We start from the raw sequence: 19,269 nt of genomic DNA on the forward strand, positions 1-19,269 counted from the left end.
TTGAGAATGACAGTCAAAAGGCAAAAAAACAAAATTTAGTATCTGGCCATTTTAATCTTTAGAATATATAAAGGACAGCAGTGTCAAATAATGTGAAGAATTCTAACAAGTAACAGCCACATATAAATTTCATATTCCATTGTTAACTATTTGCAAGAAAGCTTGGCTAAACTCTCCTAGCGACTAGCTATGATTTAAATTCACATACTAATATAATAGTTTTAATAGAATAGAGTTTAACAATATGGCCTCAAATGGTCATCATCAAATCAAAGACCTTTTTTTTTTCTCCTAAAGCATCCATCCCAAACCAAATCATAAAGGACAGAGGAGCTGGTAGCATGTAAGATTTCCTGAGGTGACATTGGAAGAAAAAAACAATCAGGCCTGGGCTAAAAAATTTCAGACCATGTAATATCTTAAGAACTCAAGATTTATACTTTGTGAATTATCAAATCAAAAAGTTTGTGGATACATAGTATATTGGTGATCCATATATATGCAATGCATTATGCCTACAATTAATGGTTCTAGGTCTGAAAGTTCTTGATTTGACGTGTAATGCATTAGGATGTTGGAATAATTTAGGTACATTCAAATAATCAAATTATAGTTTATAAATTAAGCGGTACGAATTGTAAGTTCTGAGATAGTTCTCATTGATAGTTACTATATGGTTCTTCTTTATAGTTCTAAAGCCCAAAAATAGGCTCAAATACCAGTATTGATACCCATACTAGAATCTTACTGACCAGTGGTCCAGTATCACAAAGTATGTTTTAGTATGCCCAACAAAATATACTAATATTTTTAACTATATTAGCACTGATTGGCAAAATCAAATATGTTGCATTTATGTGGAGTTCATATATGGATAAGGTACAATGAACTAAAACACAAGACTTTACTACATCACTGAAAATCAATTATAACTTGTAAACAGAATTAAACTCACAAAGAAGACAGCTGAAAGATAAAGTGTGATAACTGAAAGCATAGCATCATAGCACGCATACCTTGCCTAGAAGAACTCAACATTGTTAAACAATTTTTGCTTTTTCAAATGATGATATCTAAATATTGTACTCAAGAAAAAATGGGAAAAGGGCTATTTTGATGGTGAAATATTATGTCCAGCTTGCAACATGCTAAGTAGCATTCAAGGGCTCTGTGAAGTAAATATGTCTCCTAATGAAGAAATACCATAAAAACTTAATACGTTGCACAGTGTTTCACTCTATGCTAACTATCTTTTCGGTAGCAATTCAAGCAACAGAATTAGAAACACTTGAAACACAATGGTTATCCTCCATACATGCCAATGTTACAAGACAATATTCACCAAGAAAGGAAGGATACATCACAAGAATCTAGTTAGATAACTATCAACAACAGTGACTACGAAAGACACTTACTCTAAGTTCTAGCTGAGTACAAAACAGGAAAACAACGCAATGTGTGCAGAAAGTGATAAACCTGAAGAAGAAGCTACCATTAGGAGCACTTGTGGGCCTCAATCAAGAGCTCGGATATTTCTTTCAACAGATCAAGCCGCTTCGTCCATAATTCCATCTCGGCAGCGCACTGCTTCCTCAGCTTCTCCTCCAGAACTACCCCCTTGGAAGGATCAATCAACTTCAGCCCCTTCTCCAGTAGCACACCCGACAGGCACCGTCCGTTCACCTTCCAATACTCTAATGCTGCTTCCCTGATGAACGGGTACTTATCATCCTCCACGACAGCGTCCTCCTCCTCCTCCTCCTCCTCATCATCATCATCATCATCACCGTCAGCAGCGGCGGCCACGTCCCCGTTGCCATCCTCCTCGGCGTCCCCATCGGCCTGTTTGACCTCTTCGGACCAGATCTCAGTGGAGAGCTCGTAGATGCGCCGGTCATGGGCAGTGGCGCTCACGGGAGGGCCCGCGTTCGCCGAGTGGACGAACTTGCTCTTGAGGCGCTTGAGCTTGTAGCCGACTTGCTCCGCGGTGAGGTGGGGGCCGATGGCGCTCTTAATGGACGCGAAGAAGGGGAACATGGTGGGCTGCTTGGGGAGGGCGCCAGTGCGGGAGCGGAAGGCGAGGGCGCCCTTGAGGAGCGCGATTTCGTCGGGCTCCGACCACACCTTCTTCTGCCGGAGGCTGGAGGAGTTCCTCCCCGCGAACTCCCGGGGTTTCCGCTTCCGCTCGCTGCGCCTCGAAGTGGCGGCGCGCGCCCCGGAGGCGCCGGCCGCCTCGGCGCGGGGTGGTTCGGGGAGGACCTTCGAGGAAGGAGAGGTCTGAGGGGGCGAGCGGCGACCAGGGCCGCCGTCGGTGGAGGGAGAGTGCTCCGTGGCTGGCGGTCGGGTGTCGGCAGCGGCCGGAGAGGAGGAGGGAGATGAGGAGGATGAGGAGGCTTTGCTCTTGGAGTGCGAAGCGAGGCGCTTGGAGCGCATGGTTTTGGTTGGGGGTGGGGGAGGCGGGGGATTTGGGGATTAGAGTCGAAGAAAGGGAAGGAAACAACGGCAAGGGGGAGGGAGTCTTTCACATCTCGCTTGCTCGAAATAGAAAGCGAGAGAGAGAGAGAGAGAGAGAGAGATGGTCGGATTTGGACGGTCAAGCTGCCCAAAAGCACAAAAATATTGGGTTAAGAGGGAAGCTGGGTGGTTTCAATTTTGAGTTTGAGATCCGCTTCAATTTCTGTGGCAACCTGGCAAACTCGGAATCCAATGGCCTACTTGCGATCATAGGTCGTATAGTCCTACTACCGACAAAGCCCACGAATCCGGTCTCTTTTGCTATTAGAACAATAAAGCCCACGAATACGGTCTGATTGCTGTTAAAAACAACAACAAAACCAAGCAAATAAACAACGCCCACCGTGGGGCTCGAACCCACGACCACAAGGTTAAGAGCCTTGCGCTCTACCGACTGAGCTAGACGGGCTTACATTTGCGATTCAGAGTTTTAACTATAGGAAACGTAAAATTATGGTATCGACGTCACATCGAAAAAGACAAGTCCTGAAATCAATTTATTTGAGTGAGTCGAATATAAAACAACACCGTTGGTCTTTTAACAATGGATACAAATACTCATGAATTTTACTCTACTCAGACTAAATCCCGACTTGAGTCATCCAAAAACTGCACATAGAAAATGGATAAATTCAATAAATGCTGCACACGTAACGTCTCACTTCATTAAGCAAACAGATAAGGTGCCATCATCTTCAAAGCCAATTGTGCAATTGTAAATGTGCAAAGGCCTCGGTTTACAATACAATACACCATGGTACAATACAGCATCGACAACTTATCAATATGCAGATCAAGGTAAAACTTGGACAGTATGATCACACAATATAGATGTATACCAATGCACCAACACCCCAGACATTCTCGGTATGGACCGATATCAGTATACAAAATTACTAACCTGTCATCTGACAGTTTAAATGAAGAAAGCTGAAGAATGAGGATGGTAAGTTAACTATTGCTGTTGGCAAAATGTTTTGACTAATAAAATAGTTAACGAGCCATATCTGTAAACAGAAGAAAACATAAACTACAAAAACCAGAAATTTGGTTCCATTGAGGATAAACACGGTTCTAATCAGCAAGCTAACAAGCCTGGTATTTTTCCGCTTCAAACACTTGCTCCAGTGAAATTCCATTTAACCGAAGAGGCAGAATGAGAAATATCAGAGAGCAGTAGCTGTTGCAGTTGCCTCCACCATAGCATCTTGTAACTTTTGAAGGTGGCCATCCACTGAACTGGAATTTTCAGTAGCCAAGGTTTTCTCTGGTGCCTCCTGATAAGCAGCATCATGAACCCCAAGTGCAGCACGGCCAGATGGATCGGGATTCTTAGACCATGCTGCATCCCACTCTACTGCTTTTGCAGTACTGCATGCCACACTTGGCCCTCCAGGTACAGTTGACCTAGCAGCATTCTTTGGGGGAAAATAAGTTGGTAAGAAGTTTCCAAAATCAAATCCATCTGAAAAAGAGCTGACAAAAATATGCAATACTCCAACCGATACTTCTTTATTCTAAGATAAATGTAATCAACAGCAGAACAACTGTGATCTTCAAAATAATTGTTATCAGTGACACTAGTAAATTATTCTTAATTGGCCTCACATGGATTGGGTTGATACTCTTTTTACTGCATCAACACTACATTCAAGTAGGACATCACAGGAGTTGGATGACCACGATTCTTAATTGACCTCACATAGATTGGGTTGATACTCTTTTTACTGCATCAACACTACAGTCAAGTAGAACATCACAGGAGTTGGATGACCATAGACCTAAACTCACCATTCTAATAAAAGAAAAGCCTGCAAAATTCTCAAACTCAACAACACCTATGAAGGAGGATCAGAAGAAAGATGCACTACATAATACCTAAATAGTAAAAGCAAAATATTCATAGATTACTTGCCTAAAAAGTAACTGAGACGAGGAACTAGTGCAGATTAATCCCCATGCAACAGTGAGAGAACACTGTTGTGTGTGTCATCCTCTTAGTTAACAACTCAATCATAAAATTTGACCAGGTCTAGCATTCCTTTAAGTATGAAGCAAGGTATCACATAAATTTACAATCAAATCTGGCTATATGTGGACCACGTACTGAAGAACCAGTTCAAATCAACTCCTTATCATGGCAAGACATATCTTGCAGCTACAGTTTGCAGATTGACTCACTGTGAGGTTGGTATGATACAAAATTAGATCTCACTTTTGTTGATAAAAATGACTGATCATATAGACCGTGGATGTTTACCCAACTGAATCAGTTTCAATTTCAGATTGCAGCACTTGCTTCTGTTCATGACTGATGATTATAAAAGTTGACAACCAAGCATAACAAAATCACAACTTGCCATTGCAGACTCTAAATGAAGAAGGGCCATGATATATAAGTGCTCCTGACTGATATAGAGCTAAATCCACCTATTTACATAATAGACACACCTTACCATGTGATCTAGGATGTCATACCACAATCAAGGCAGCACAAACCATGCTACATGCCAAATAATGAGAATGTAAATTTAAATTTGGTAGCACAGTCAAAGCAGGGCAGACCAAGATACGTATATGCCAAATAACAAGCTGCATAGTGCAGGCATGCAATACTTGTGACAAAGAATTGACATGCCAATAAGCTGACACATAAACAGGTTGTGACATTCAGCACAAGGTCAGCAGGTATCTAGTTGTGATGGTTGGCATGATTAGAATTTAAAAAAAAATCTCCCAGATGAGCTGTTTATACATTCAATTTGCAAAATGCCTGACATTCCATTTTGACTTGCAATTGAGAAAAGCAAAATAATTAGCGGTTGTTGGTTGGCACAACAATTCAAGAAATTCACCAACAATGACAAAAAGTTCAATGGACTTAGTGATCATCCAGGGTGAATGGCACTTGAATTTGAAACTCAAAGTGACCATCATAATATACTATACCAGTCAAAGAGTGTCAAAATGATTGGTCCACATGATCTTGTCTACTCATAGTGTTTGACAATTCTGACTGCAATACCTTACTTCATGAGGGAGGCTCGTCCTCTAGGCATCATGAGGACTGTAGAAGAATGTTTCACTCAAGTACAGGTCTAAACTTGGGAATGACCAAAAAAATTTGTCTTAATATAGATGATAGTCTTAAAAAGATACTCATGTAGTAGAAAGTAACCAAGACTGGAGAGAAGTTGCATCGATGACAATTGAAGGACTCGAGAGAACAAATGTGTAAAGGAAAGAGAATCAAAGGCAGAGGCAATGAGGTGAGGAGGGAGAAGGGGGCAGTAACAGGACAAAAAGGAGCAACAACTCCAGTCGCAAAGCTACATTCTGAACTCGGAAAAAGAGCAATTACAAAGAAAGAATGACAATAACAGCCAGAGTACACAAAAAGGACAAAATTAGCAAAGGAGAACAAATAGAAGGGGGACAGTAGTAGCAGAATAAAGCAGAAAAGGAGCAAAGGTATAAGAGGAGGGAAAAGGGAAGAAAAGATTACTGAGAAAGAAACTTGAAAAGAAAAGGAAAGAGGACAATGGAATGTAGCACAATATGTTCAAGCCCCTTCTCAACATGAAAATTTATTCTCTATCATTGTTTCTCATATGGCCCGAATAACTTTTGACTTATTTCACAAATAAAACTAATTTTCTTGTTATGCCATGTCGTTCTGAAATTTACTAGCAGAATTTGAATACAAATCTAACAATAATATATCCATTTCTTAGGCATCTGTGCATTTTTAAAAGGCTCGTGACAAGGCAGACACCTAAGGCACACCATGGGGAAGATGTAAACGTTGACCCAATAAACCAAGACAGTCACTCTTGCACTGCAATTCCTTTAGTCATGAATTTGATAACAATATTTAGACTAGTTGATCCTTCGGAAAGCTTTCACTTCCTTCATCAATACTCATGAAAAAGCATGCAATTGGTTGCTAACATTTGTGTAGCTAAATACTGCAGTCAATCAATTATTAATATATAGATAATTACTTCATGAAAGATCAATAATTTACTGATGATTTCTATTACCTGCTATGTGCTGAAAGGAGTTCAGACAAGATAAAAAAGCTACAAGCTTCAAGTTTAGAATATAAGGAGACATATAGATTATAGAACAAAGTGGAAAGAAAGGCTTTGCCAATTAAAGTAACTAAATATGTCAAATCCAAAAATCTCGAAGTACATAGAAGCTTTTTTACCTTCGGAAAGAATCTTTCAAATATTGACCGGTAGTAGTATGCCTCTTTTGTTGTAGGAGTATTCTCAGGATAAACAAAGCTTGCATTCATCAGCATGGCATCTGAAACCTGGTCATTAGGAAATAAAAATTGAGATGCAGAGAGAAGTGATTACTAAAAGAATAAAATGCTAACCAACAGAAAATACATTAAAAAATACAAGGTTACAATTAACAAGGTAACCAATATTTTATGAAAATATCAAAAATGTCATGCAAGATTTTGCAAGAGTTTTGGTTGATGATTATCTTCTCAAGCTAAGAAAAAAAATACATGTTCATTTGCATGGTCCTTCAAGCCATCAATCCAGCCATAACCCACTCCATCACTAAATTGCTCCTTCTGCCTGTACAGGATGTGCTGTATATGGAAACAGATAATGGAGCTGTCAGATCAGGTATTTATTCATAAATTAAAATCACGTGGTCTTCAAATCTAAATTCAAAAGATCCAGAACCTTTGGCAAATAAGGATTTTGATCATCATCAAATGCATTGCGCAGGACCCACTTCTCAATTCGACCAAGATCACGTCTAATCTGTATAAGCAATACAGATGTCACTTACGTATAAGCTTGCTTACTATTCTCTTCTTAAAAAAAGACACTTCGCCCAAAGTTTAAATGATAATGCAATGTAAATTAAGTAAAAATAAATGTCTATAGACCCAGAAATAAATATTGCATTATTACCACAAGAACTTGAGTTCTTAAATATATTTAATTTGGGCTAAGTTAAATTGTCTACAAGAACTTGTCTTGTAAGAAGTATATGGTGCAAAATTATAAACTAGGTTGGCTTACCCACCATTTTCCATTCAGGATCAATGTCCATTGCTATGTCAATAAATTGCTTGTCCAGAAAAGGAACACGAGCCTCCACGCCCCAGGCTGATGTTGATTTGTTGGCCCTCAGGCAATCATATAAATGAAGAGCTTTAATCTAAAATCATAAAAGACTTTGTTCATAAATTTATAAACAGAAAAGAAGGTTACATCAATAAGCATTTTACTCACTCATAAATATGAAATATAAACCAAACATAGGAAAAAAAAGGTAACAACTAATAACCACTTTACATAACAAATTCTATATGCAGTGCCTATAGCAACTGGGTTGGAATACTTGTGAAAACAAGAAACATGAACATATACCAACTGGAGAAAAGCATCTTGAGAGTATACAACAAAACATTGAGAATAATTTATCTCATGTCTCTGGGCTACACATCAAACAATACTAGGAGAATAACATCTGAACCTACAAGTATTTTTATATTATTTTCAAGAAATAGCAATTAAAAGTGTCATTTGTGTGAAAAAGTAGCACAAAATTGAATTAACTAACCACATTATTATATATTAACTCACAAACAGAATGAAAGATCTTCCTATAACTGCTCAAAGGGTTGTGGGGTTTTCAACATACCTTTCGACATGTTTCCGAATGAAACTCTTCTTTGTTTGGTGCTTTATGAAAATACAGGTATCCTCCAAATATTTCATCAGAGCCTTCCCCTGAAAGAACCATCTTCACCCCTAAAGACTTAATTTTACGAGACATTAAAAACATTGGGGTACTGGCCCTAATTGTCGTCACATCGTATGTCTCAATGTGGTAAATGACTTCTGCAAGTGCATCAATACCCTCCTAATACAAGAAAATAATTTGCATCAATACCCTCCCGATATGAAAAAATAACTGAATCTACAGAACATCATTACATGTGCCATATGCTTCTATTCTAAAGAAAATCAACAATATTACCTGCACTGTGAAATGAAATTCATGATGGAAAGTGCCAAGATAATCTGCAACTTCTCTAGCAGCTTTAAGATCAGGAGAACCCTACACAAAAATCATGACTGTGATGAATACACTATCAACAGTAACATATAAGTCAAAATCATAATACAATGCCAAGTCAAAGCCTAAAACATGTCGAATCATCTTTTTCCTTGCATACATAAAGAGTAGTAGATTGACACAAAGAAATGTCCAATGATTTTTTTTATTGCAATTCTTTAACAGACTGAAGGTTATTAGACTTCATTTTCTAATGCTTTGAAAATATAGAAAATAAAATTTTGAAGACAAAATCTACTCTTTTCTTCTTGCTACACAAGAAATAGCTTTACTCTTGATCAAGGGAATACTTACAAAACAAATATCGTTGTGCCAATCCACATGTGTCAACATGGATTAAAACATACTTGCTATAAAGGTATTGACATGCACCAAGTCGATCCATGCAAAGCATGATCCTAACTACATATATTACTAAAGAGATTTGGTGATCATCTTAAACCAAAAAATTTCCTCAAAGTCATAAAATCATCTAAAACCACTGCACTGTGCTTTGCTTGTAGTTGTTATTTCCAGACATAGTCTGCAAAAGTATCTCCGGGCATTTTATGCAGTCAATGCCCAACTTGAGACATATCACGTGAACAAATAAATTATAACAACAAAAAAATGTGACCTTCAAGCCAATGCAGAAAGAATGTAGCTGAGATCCCCACTGTCTAGCAACTTTTGCTTTCGCCAAGTGCCTCAAAGCAACTGCAGCAACAAGTGATGAATCAAGCCCACCAGACAAGAGCACACCAAATGGCACATCCGTCATGAGCCTTTTGACAACAGCCTAGAAGCATATGAAATACAGGATAATGAATATGATTTATGCAAAAAAGACAGGTGACAACAGCAGAAGCATGCCTTTGTTTTGTTAATGAAATAATACAAAAAATAACATAATGAATTGACTTATTTACTTTCACAACAAGAAACACATGATCAGGAACAGATAAAAGTGTACCAAAGAAGACGCAAAAGTGATAATAGTGTACATGAAATATTGTCACCATATTAAGGATGGGTATCAAGAACTATTATGTGTCCTGATCACTGTTAACAAAAAGGTCATGGCTACAACACACATGTAAATCCATCATAATTTACTTTATGCTATATTTATTATTTAACTTTTACACATCAGAGCAACATTTGCATGTGATGCTTAAAACACAAGTTCTCTCCAAAATCAGTCCCTGGTTCTGTTAAAAATATGATAGTGTCACATAAAGATACTTGGTTGATAAATGATTCCACAATATTTTAAAGAATATAAATCCAGTTAGAATTTTTAGGGCAGGAAAGGCATCCTTGTGTAAAAATCCACAATAATAGTTGATAGGAAATCCTGGTTTTGTTGCATCAAAAGGCTTATATGGAACCATACAATAAATCGTACCTACCAATTAATTAAACTGTCAAATCCTGCATGGAACAGATCCATTCAGCATCTTTTTGGAATTCAGCATTTAAACACCAATTTTTTGGTGGCTGCTCATCTACTTTTTACTTAAAGGAAAAAAAGATGTAATGTCACAAATGTTCTCTTAAGTCTGAATTACTAGCCCCAAGCCTATTAGACATGATGGTGATGCTGACATGGTACAGCAGATCTTCAACAAATGGCAAATATTTATTTAGGCTTTTTTTCTATCTTACTGCACCACTAAAGCAATAATATGGACTTAAATGAACCTTCATGGTTAATGACTTGAAATGTAATGATGTACCAACAAAATTATGTTCATCAACAGACTCAATAATTCTTGCAGTGACGTGGACTAATGAGTTAGCACAGTTGCAGTGTTAGGCAACCAATATTGGAAATAGCGGTAGGATGATGATATGGCAACTAATGAAATGGCATTAGATGATAAGCAGTGTGTTCAACCTTTGGAAGAGATCACTTGTGCCAAGTTGCAAGTTGGCATCCCAAAGAGACCATTTATACTATTACACTGGGTTTTATGGGTTACGGATGTCCTGTGAGTTAATTCATTATAATTTCAAAATATATAATAAATTTGTCATGTAAGTTATTTATTCAGGTTAACCCATGCATGATCATAGAATAATTTATGAGATCGCAGCATTGTCCCGCTCATGCCTTCTAGCTGGAGCTGGGGCATTACACTATAGCAGGGTAATATCCAATTTGGTATTGTTGGGTTTTTCAAGGGCAAGTAGATCATCACAGCTTTTTTACCGAATACAGATATATTATATAGCTTGGTAACATATAACCCTGAGGGGGGTTGGAGGAGAACATTCCAATTCAATGGATAAAAAAAGCTAACATAAGCATTCATTGCAAGTCATTTGGTTAACAACACAAGAAACTATAATGCAGGAGTGTAAAATATATATTTCAAAATTTATGAGAATGCCTGACAGTTTCCAAGTCAAAAATTTGAGGACTAGAGGACATTGATAATATAAAATGAACAGAAGAGAGTCAGCACATGCCTTCTCAAAGGCCTCACGTAGAGCTAGAGCATCATAAGGAGCTGACGGTGTGCATTCTGAAAACCATGGGGGGTTGTACCACCTCCGTAGACCACCTGAAGAATATTTTAAATTCATGATCATGAAAGATATCACATCATATGTCAGATAAATGACTATACCCTATCCCAATAACTTTTTTTTATTCCCAATAACTTAAATCTCACATCCAGAACTTCAGAATTAATCATATTGTAACAATTACTTTCTTTTAACTGTCCAAGAAGTAAACCAACCTTTTTTGCTAGAATAGATATGCCCAGGTAGAAATGAGACAAATCGTTCACAGTCATCACTCAAAGCTTTCATTTCTGAAGCAAACCAAACAGATCCTGCCAAAGAACCAACACTGAACATTAATTGAAGCAATTCCAAATATCATACAGATGATATTTACTTGGTGCAAAATCCAACCAAAATTTTCCATTGACAATCTCATAGCTATAAATGGTTATTATATAAATAGATTACAAGGTTAAAGCTCCAAACAGATTAAGAAACATTTGTTTCTTAAAAGCATCATAAAGCAACTTGATGGGGGGAAAGTTCACCCCCCAGCCACAGCTCGCCATGTGGTTACCTCGTCAGCACCAGAGGCGGGACCCAAACAACGTGGCAGCCACCTGAGCACAGCAATAATGATGAACCCAAAAAGGAATACTCTGCCCATTCCGCAGAATATTCCTTTGGACCCAGCTTGCTATAAAACTCATTAATTTATTGTTATCAAGGTCAATTACTATTCACCCATGATTCCACTTTCCACCTTAGTCCTAACTTAAGAGTCAGAGGGCCAGGTCAGGCACCCACCTGACTTCGGCCCTCTTGGAAGTCAACTCCTCAGCGAACACTGGAATCACCCTCTTGACCATCTTTGGACACTTGTGCAGACGGCCTAGGACCGAGTCAGGCTGACAAAGACATCACCGACAATCATACCATCGCAACTTATTTAAGAAAATTTCTTAAGCATGTGAAGTTACCTTAAAAGCTTCAAATAGAATAGGAAAGGATCTTTAATCTTCCAAATCATGCTATAACATTAGAATAATATGAAAGCATCTTAACTTTTACCCAAGGAACCTCTTATGATGTTGCAGGAGAAAAGTGACTACCAATTTCAGACACATGCAGCAGCACAGAATCCTGGCTCAGCCCAAGCAGGTCATGCTGGTCATGTGATATGCAAGCAAGTGGCTTGGCATGTGCTAATATTTAGAACCAATAAGCTACAGTTAAATGGCACAGCCAACATAAAGCAATATGGCAAGCACATGCAATTCATGTTTTACATACCTCTGGTTTCCTCAGGGATACAGGCAAAAAAATTAATCTGTTCCGTGCCTGCATCTCTTCAGCAGCTTTCTAGCTTAGTGATCATTTATTAAATTATCAAATTACCACATTAATCATATTTGATGTCTACATAACATCAAACTAAGTAAATGTCCATAACAAGGTAATCAGATTCTCAGATCTGGATCCAGAAAATTCAGAATATGTGATATAATGGATGCAATTCTTAAGCATGATATAATAAGAAAGACTCATCCCACTTTTGGAATAAAGTTCTCCTTATTTGGATACTATAAGGCTGACAATGAATCCTGGACCAGTTAAGACTCATCATGTCTACCCTAGCATGCAAAGCAGAATTCTTCGTCATAGATAGATTTGTCACATGTTTTACAAAAGTAAGAAACTTGAATTATTTATCCATAGTTTGCATATTTATCAAGTCAGGAGTATCTTCATCTGTTTACTTGTAGCATCCTCCTTAAGGAACACTCCATGATATTATTAATCAGGAAATCCTGAATGAAAAATGATCTCTAGAAAATCACTAGCTTTAATCTAATTTGAAATAAATTAAACACATAAAATTTAATAATACATGTGATAAAAGAAATTCAACGGTAAGTTACCACATACCGTCAAGTCCCCATCCCACATATAGAGGAGTAATGCCAATAGCATCCCGGGCAGCAATGAAACTTTTATCACGGGTGTCAAGAAGAACAAATGAGAACATTCCATCCAACATATCTACAAAATCTTCTCCGTATTCTTCATACTGATAAAAGGGAAGAGTTTATTAATACTGGTAGCAACAGCCCTTAGCAGATTAGAAGATCTAAACCTAATGATTTTTAGACAACTCAAAACTGTCAAATCTGAGGTCCTCATCCAAAACATCTAAAAAGGAAAAATATAAAAGAATCTCAGTTTCTACAACTTACGAGGTGAGCAATCACTTCACAGTCACTTCCAGTCCGGAATTGATGAGATTTAAGCTTTGCTCTCAATTCTTCATGGTTGTAGATTTCCCCATTCACCTAGACATAGTGCCCAAAACAAATCAAGATATAATTACACAGGAAGTATAATGTATCAGTATAAGTACAAACACTAACTTGTGAGCTTCATGAATAATAAACAAATGGTGCAACAAGGTTTAAAATTTTAAATTATAATGGATTTGAAGTATGTGCAGCACAGACTGACATGATTAGTATGTGTAAATCATCTCCAAGTCAAACAAGGTTGTAAATTTCAACAAGATTTACACATAGCAATTGTGTCAGTCTGTGTTTGACCAGAAAGTAGACTGTCATGCTATAAGCACAGGGCTTTTTACCATACCAAAATAATGGACTTGTGCTAATCAGCACAAACCTCATGCCAAATCATGTCTGTGTTTTACCAGAACACCCTACACTGGGAAGTGTTTCCTGGTAGCAATGCACCAAAGGATGTTTTCTTTCTGCTTCTTGCTTATTTGTCTCTTTGGACCTTGCACCTAAAATTAATGTGTCATTTTACCATCCTAATCATTTCAAATATTTATAAAATTTTTGGGAGGTTTCCTTCAAGGTTTCAATTTAAACTATAAGCATTACTGTAGATTTAAAACATTGATGATGCTACACAGTCCAAAAACATACATGTGTCCAAAAGTGTGAACCTTATCTTACTTCTTAATTATATTATTCCAATATTAAACACTATATATATATATATATATAAGAAATGGATCCCTTGAACTTATAATTATTTAAATTCTCACAAATTTGCAACATAGAAGTCATATTCGTTGTTTTAGATTATTTTTCTTTTACATGTCCCTATATCTCCATGTCATCTATTTCAGTATCACACACTATATGCAATCTGCATTGGATTATCTAGTCCATGTCAATGCAACATTGCTCCCAAATAACTGCTGGTATCCTGTTTTTGCTTAAATTTCTAAGAGAGTTGACAAGAAGTTGACATCTGGTGCTACAGTAGTGTAGAAATCCATAGATTAAAAGAAAATGATTAATTAATATTGTAAGTGTTGTGAATTGAATTTAGTCCAAAATAAGGCTAGCAGTGGTCAAATATTTTGATTTCTAAACTGGTCAAGAGACTTCTTATCCATCATAAGAAATGAAGAGTCCACAAGACCAAAGAGGAAAGAACTATTAATTGCCATGCAGTAATTCCGCAAGGTTGTTAATCCTATTTAGAAAAAAAAAGGGCTAGGTTGATGACTAAAATTTCTATGAAGGCAAACACAATGTAGATTATTGATTGTCGATCATGCTTCATGACATCAATCAACTATTATGGAATGACCAAAGCCTTCCCAACTGAGTCCTAGTCAAGTTAGGGAAGTATAATCAAGCCTCATTGACCTTGTTATAGTCCATTTGGTGTATAAGAGTTTTAAGATATTTATTATATTGGCTAGACAAGTGACTAGCTACTGAATCATATTTGAAGAGTTACAGATTTCTCTTTAAGTGGAATTTTAGAAAGAAATTAAATTTTCCTGACGGAATGATCTCACAAAATCTCTTTGGATAGCTATATGCATATCTGAAAGGATTTTAGCCTACAGCCTAATACTTCGATGCTATATTCCCCTTTATACAATAAACTTAATTAAAATTCATAGCTTAATAGTCTTTCATGTCGTTTCTCCTCCTTAAATTGGAGAAAACCCTGGTAGGAGGATCATGTCCCATCATCTCTTCCCACTCGAGCTGGTAGAACTGGATCAAGAATGGCCATGTCTAGTCCCAAATTTTCGAGGGACCAACTTCTAGCCTCCAACCAGTTTCCAGCAAATCTTTGCAGTCCGATTAGTGGCCCACTAAGTCAATTCCCGCTATAGTCATATATCAAGCTGATTTGTTGACCACTCTTGACTGATTTTCAGCTTATCTTCATCGATTACCAACTGAAACCAACCAATTCCTTTTCATTTCAAAAGTGTTGGGTCCCACATTCTGAATTGGCTTACCAGAACAATTCCAAATTGCCAGCAATTAGAAAATGCATTTAAATATGCTAATTATGAAAAGTGGTTGTAAGATGAAGAAACGAATAAATCTCAGTGTTGAAAGGTTGAATTGCAAAGAACAAAAGGTTAAAAGGTTGAACAAAATCACAAACCGTAACAACAATAGACTTGTCTTCATTATAGAGTGGTTGATCTCCAGAAGTAGGGTCAACAATGGCTAACCGTTGGTGAGCAAGATAGCAATCTTCGAAACAATGCAAGCCACTCCAATCAGGGCCTCTGTGCTGCAACCTATTTTTATGTAAATGATGTTAGAAATGTAGATGAAACATGTTAATACAGCCCATAGATTCTTGATATATGGATACTTAAACCTAGAAATTAGATCTTAAGTAAAGCTAATTTTGTAATCCAACAAAAATGAATTTGTTGGGATGTCAAAAGTCCTTCAAATGTTAAGATGCTTTAAAGTCATCAAGAAAAGCACATGTGATGACGTATAATGTCCTTCCAAAATATTTTATTGAAAATTTTCCACACTCGAACCATGACAAGAAGTCATAATTGTCCCAAATATTTGTGATTGGCTACATACTATTTTTTCCATCATCCAAAAATATCCTTAATTAATCTAAAAGAATTTAGTTTATAGTATTTCTACTAAGGTCCTATTAGATCTCCCTCTATCTATCCTTGCACCACTAATACAAAATCTCACATCTTTTAACTATGTGTTTGTATCATATCAAACGATTCCCCTTCATTTTCTCCCTTGTCTATACTACACCTAATTATTCAGGAACGAATTTTCGTTGTCATCTTTTCTAGTAAATTCATACATCCACCTCAAAATTTTATCTCAACAACATAAGTTCTTGTACATGTTACTTACAACCCAACACTCATATCCATACAGCATCATTGAGCTAAACTGTCTTGCAATTTTTTTTTATATATACAAAAGGCAAATAGTGATCACACAAAGCTCCCGATGCCCATCTCCATTTTAGTCACATATTTTTTTCTAAATGGACAATATCATCATCAATCTCTCCATCTTGTGGATTAATCGATCCAAGAGATCTAAGATTTCTATTTGGTGAAAATTCTTATTCATCCAATTTAACTATACCATTAGTTCTTCTTTGAATACTCCTAAAATTATATCTCAAATATTGGTGTTAGTCCTACTTAATTTAAAAGTTGCTAAGGTTTCCCTGCATATCCCAAGTCTAGAATTAATTCAACTTAAACTCTCATTAACTAAACAATATTATCAACAAATAAAATAACCATGGAGGTCTATCCTATACACAATTAGTAAGGAAGTGCCCGGATATTTGACTTTTAAGTTTTAACAAATTAATTGACCATATAACTCAATGTAAATTCAATCATGAACCTTTAATATTAATTTGATTATGTAAATTTTACCATTGATTTAATTCTTGTAGGAATCAAATGTTTGTGGATTCTCAATATTTACCAATAGTGAAGGAATCTAGGCTACATGTTAACACACAAAATTTCAAAAACACTTGGCCTTTCATCGCTCTACATAAAAATGGATGTTCTCTTCTAATTGTAGCACTTTATTACACAAACAATATGATGGAATATCTGCAGAGATATTAATAGCACTTGAAGACCATAAAAAATGTCAGATGAGACCCGTGCCCAAATCTCACGCCCCCCTGTCTCCTCCTCTTTTCTTTTAGAGCACATTAAGAATTGAAGCGATCCAATCGTATTGTCAATTGGTTTAGAAATAACAGTCGCATTTTTTTCCCCAGAAAAAAGCCTCATACTTTTTTGACAACATAAAATTGAGCCTAGCATCCAATCTTACCCGGGACTGCTGTGAACTTCTATCAAGAAAGATGTAATATATATGTTAGCTATAACAGAATAATAAATGACTTGCAACCTACGTTGTAAAGGTGAGCAAGACTCCGCAAAATCTAACATGGAAATCATAGATGCATATTGGACTCGATAAGAAACACACCATTTATCGCACTATATACAAATAAGAGAACATACTGCCTACAATCGATCCTAAACACATTAAGAACGACATTTCACCCTCCTTTCCTATCGAACAATGCTGCGCAATTATTTAAAGATTCTTCGAACGGAAACAGGAAGGCGAGAATAGGGAGATGACAATAGACTCAGTGGGAGAAAAGAGGACCTCCGAGAGAGCTCGATGATGCGGGATCTCTTGGCAAGCGAGGTATCCGCACACCCGAGCACCGCTAAGATTCCACACATGGCGAACGTTCTCTCGCTCCCTCACCGGCTTCGCGCGCCGAAATGAGACGAGAAGGAGCAGGATTCGACCGGTCAGCTCGCTCGCCTCCGCCCACCACCACCCATCACGGGAGCGATATATGAGCGAGGGACGGAGACAGCGGAAGGGATCCGAGGAATTAAATCCAAGCCGTTGATGTCAAGAGGCACGAATCCCAGTCTAGGGCATCTTATCGCCCGCATCTGTGGGACCCGATCCGGGGATCGCCAAACAGATCAGCTACACCATTGTGATGATCAAAACAGCGAGGAAGCGAATCACTGTTTGACGCGTTTCTACATAAACCCAAAGCCCCAAACGAAAGCGGAGAATAATTCCATGATCGGCTGCCGTGGTGGTGGGGCCACTATGTGAACAAGTCTAAGTTCTTTGTTTGGTCTGATGCATTTGAAATGATTATGTCGTTGAGCGAAGGAGAGAATTTTTGTTTTATGACTAATATATATATATATATATATATATATATATATATGCCAAGCAAATATTAAGTGTTGGATGTTTTTGGTTCACACGTATCTGACTATTTTGAGACTTGTGTAGAGGAGACATGTATCATGTACCAAGAGATATCTTGTTCGTATCGATCAAGTCGAGCATCTTTTGTGGATGCATGGGAAGATAATTTACCTAGCTATGGTGCATCTAGGTGGATACATAAATATTTTATTAGATACATAAATGACAGCATCATGCACGATGAGATATTTTATTAGATAGGGTATCTAGGGCTTTGATTCTTTTACCCTATATGATGGCATCATATACAAAGAATATTTTATTTATTTTATTTTTATTATACATAAATATATTAACATATAATATATATATGTATATATGTATGTATATGTATACGTATACATATATATATATATATATATATATATATATATATTCTTTCATATCTCACATAATAACATACTCACATCATAATATATCTGTGCATTCTATAATACACATCATAAAATATATACATATTACATGTTGTAATACATCTGTGCTTTACGTGTCATAATATATTTATATATTCTTACATTATACGTCATAATAAATGTATATACTCTCACTGCATGTTATCATATACACATGATATAATATTTTTTTTATCATAATTTATTTATTTATATATATATATAATGCATATATTAACATTGAGCTTATATGTAACTCATGGCACTTGTATCAATCAAAACATGCTTTTTCAATAGCCTATGATTGTTATAATTCGGGTGATCACTATTTTAAATTTTATCCTTACTTGATTCGACTCAAAATTAATATGTTATTTAATAATCATAATCCTCAATGATCAAGTGGGCTAGGAAGCAATAAACCTGTCTAATTTGGAGTGTATGGTCATGAGATGAGATATCTTAATTTAAAACCCTAAATCTTGAATCACTTATTTATAATAATTCATAGAAAAAATTTGAAAGAATCTCATCTAAATTAAATAATACCCAACCTATAAATTTACCTAATTTTTTTTTTTTAATAATTCATTCCATAATCAAATGACCTGGCTACTATCAATTAGACAACT

The 19,269-nt window shown here is 36.6% G+C and overlaps 2 protein-coding genes and 1 non-coding gene across 3 annotated transcripts; all 3 read right to left on the reverse strand.

Annotated features, from left to right (window-relative positions):
* Window positions 1-1,494: 1,494 nt before the first annotated feature.
* Window positions 1,495-2,433, reverse strand: LOC135594534 (STOREKEEPER protein-like). Its single transcript, XM_065084900.1, has one exon. It carries the CDS (start codon window positions 2,431-2,433, stop codon window positions 1,495-1,497), a length of 939 nt encoding a protein of 312 aa, XP_064940972.1.
* A 417-nt stretch (window positions 2,434-2,850) lies between these two features.
* On the reverse strand, window positions 2,851-2,923 carry TRNAK-CUU (transfer RNA lysine (anticodon CUU)). Its single transcript has one exon. It is a non-coding gene; the product is annotated as a tRNA-Lys (tRNA).
* A 406-nt stretch (window positions 2,924-3,329) lies between these two features.
* Window positions 3,330-17,824, reverse strand: LOC135593149 (asparagine synthetase [glutamine-hydrolyzing] 2). Its single transcript, XM_065082981.1, has 14 exons — window positions 17,610-17,824; window positions 15,568-15,706; window positions 13,365-13,460; window positions 13,057-13,198; window positions 11,361-11,456; window positions 11,086-11,180; window positions 9,248-9,409; window positions 8,533-8,613; window positions 8,194-8,415; window positions 7,573-7,707; window positions 7,224-7,304; window positions 7,040-7,126; window positions 6,728-6,835; window positions 3,330-3,932 (listed from the first exon to the last, which is right to left on the reverse strand). Exons 1-14 carry the CDS (start codon window positions 17,687-17,689, stop codon window positions 3,681-3,683), a joined length of 1,776 nt encoding a protein of 591 aa, XP_064939053.1. The 5' UTR covers window positions 17,690-17,824; the 3' UTR covers window positions 3,330-3,680.
* Between the last annotated feature and the right edge of the window lie 1,445 nt (window positions 17,825-19,269).

This window comes from Musa acuminata, chromosome BXJ1-9 (genome assembly GCF_036884655.1).
Source record: "Musa acuminata AAA Group cultivar baxijiao chromosome BXJ1-9, Cavendish_Baxijiao_AAA, whole genome shotgun sequence".
NCBI lineage: Eukaryota > Viridiplantae > Streptophyta > Magnoliopsida > Zingiberales > Musaceae > Musa > Musa acuminata.

What these genes read in the sequence shown, in the direction of transcription:
- LOC135594534 (XM_065084900.1), bottom strand. Translation starts at nt 2,433, where the DNA reads ATGCGCTCCAAGCGCCTCGCTTCGCACTCCAAGAGCAAAGCCTCCTCA.
- LOC135593149 (XM_065082981.1), bottom strand. Translation starts at nt 17,689, where the DNA reads ATGTGTGGAATCTTAGCGGTGCTCGGGTGTGCGGATACCTCGCTTGCC. An exon ending in ATTCGGAAACATGTCGAAAG is followed by an intron (nt 7,708 to 8,193) that starts GTATGTTGAAAA and finishes TTATGATTTTAG; the next exon opens with ATTAAAGCTCTTCATTTATA. An exon ending in AGGACCATGCAAATGAACAT is followed by an intron (nt 6,836 to 7,039) that starts GTATTTTTTTTC and finishes CCTAATGACCAG; the next exon opens with GTTTCAGATGCCATGCTGAT.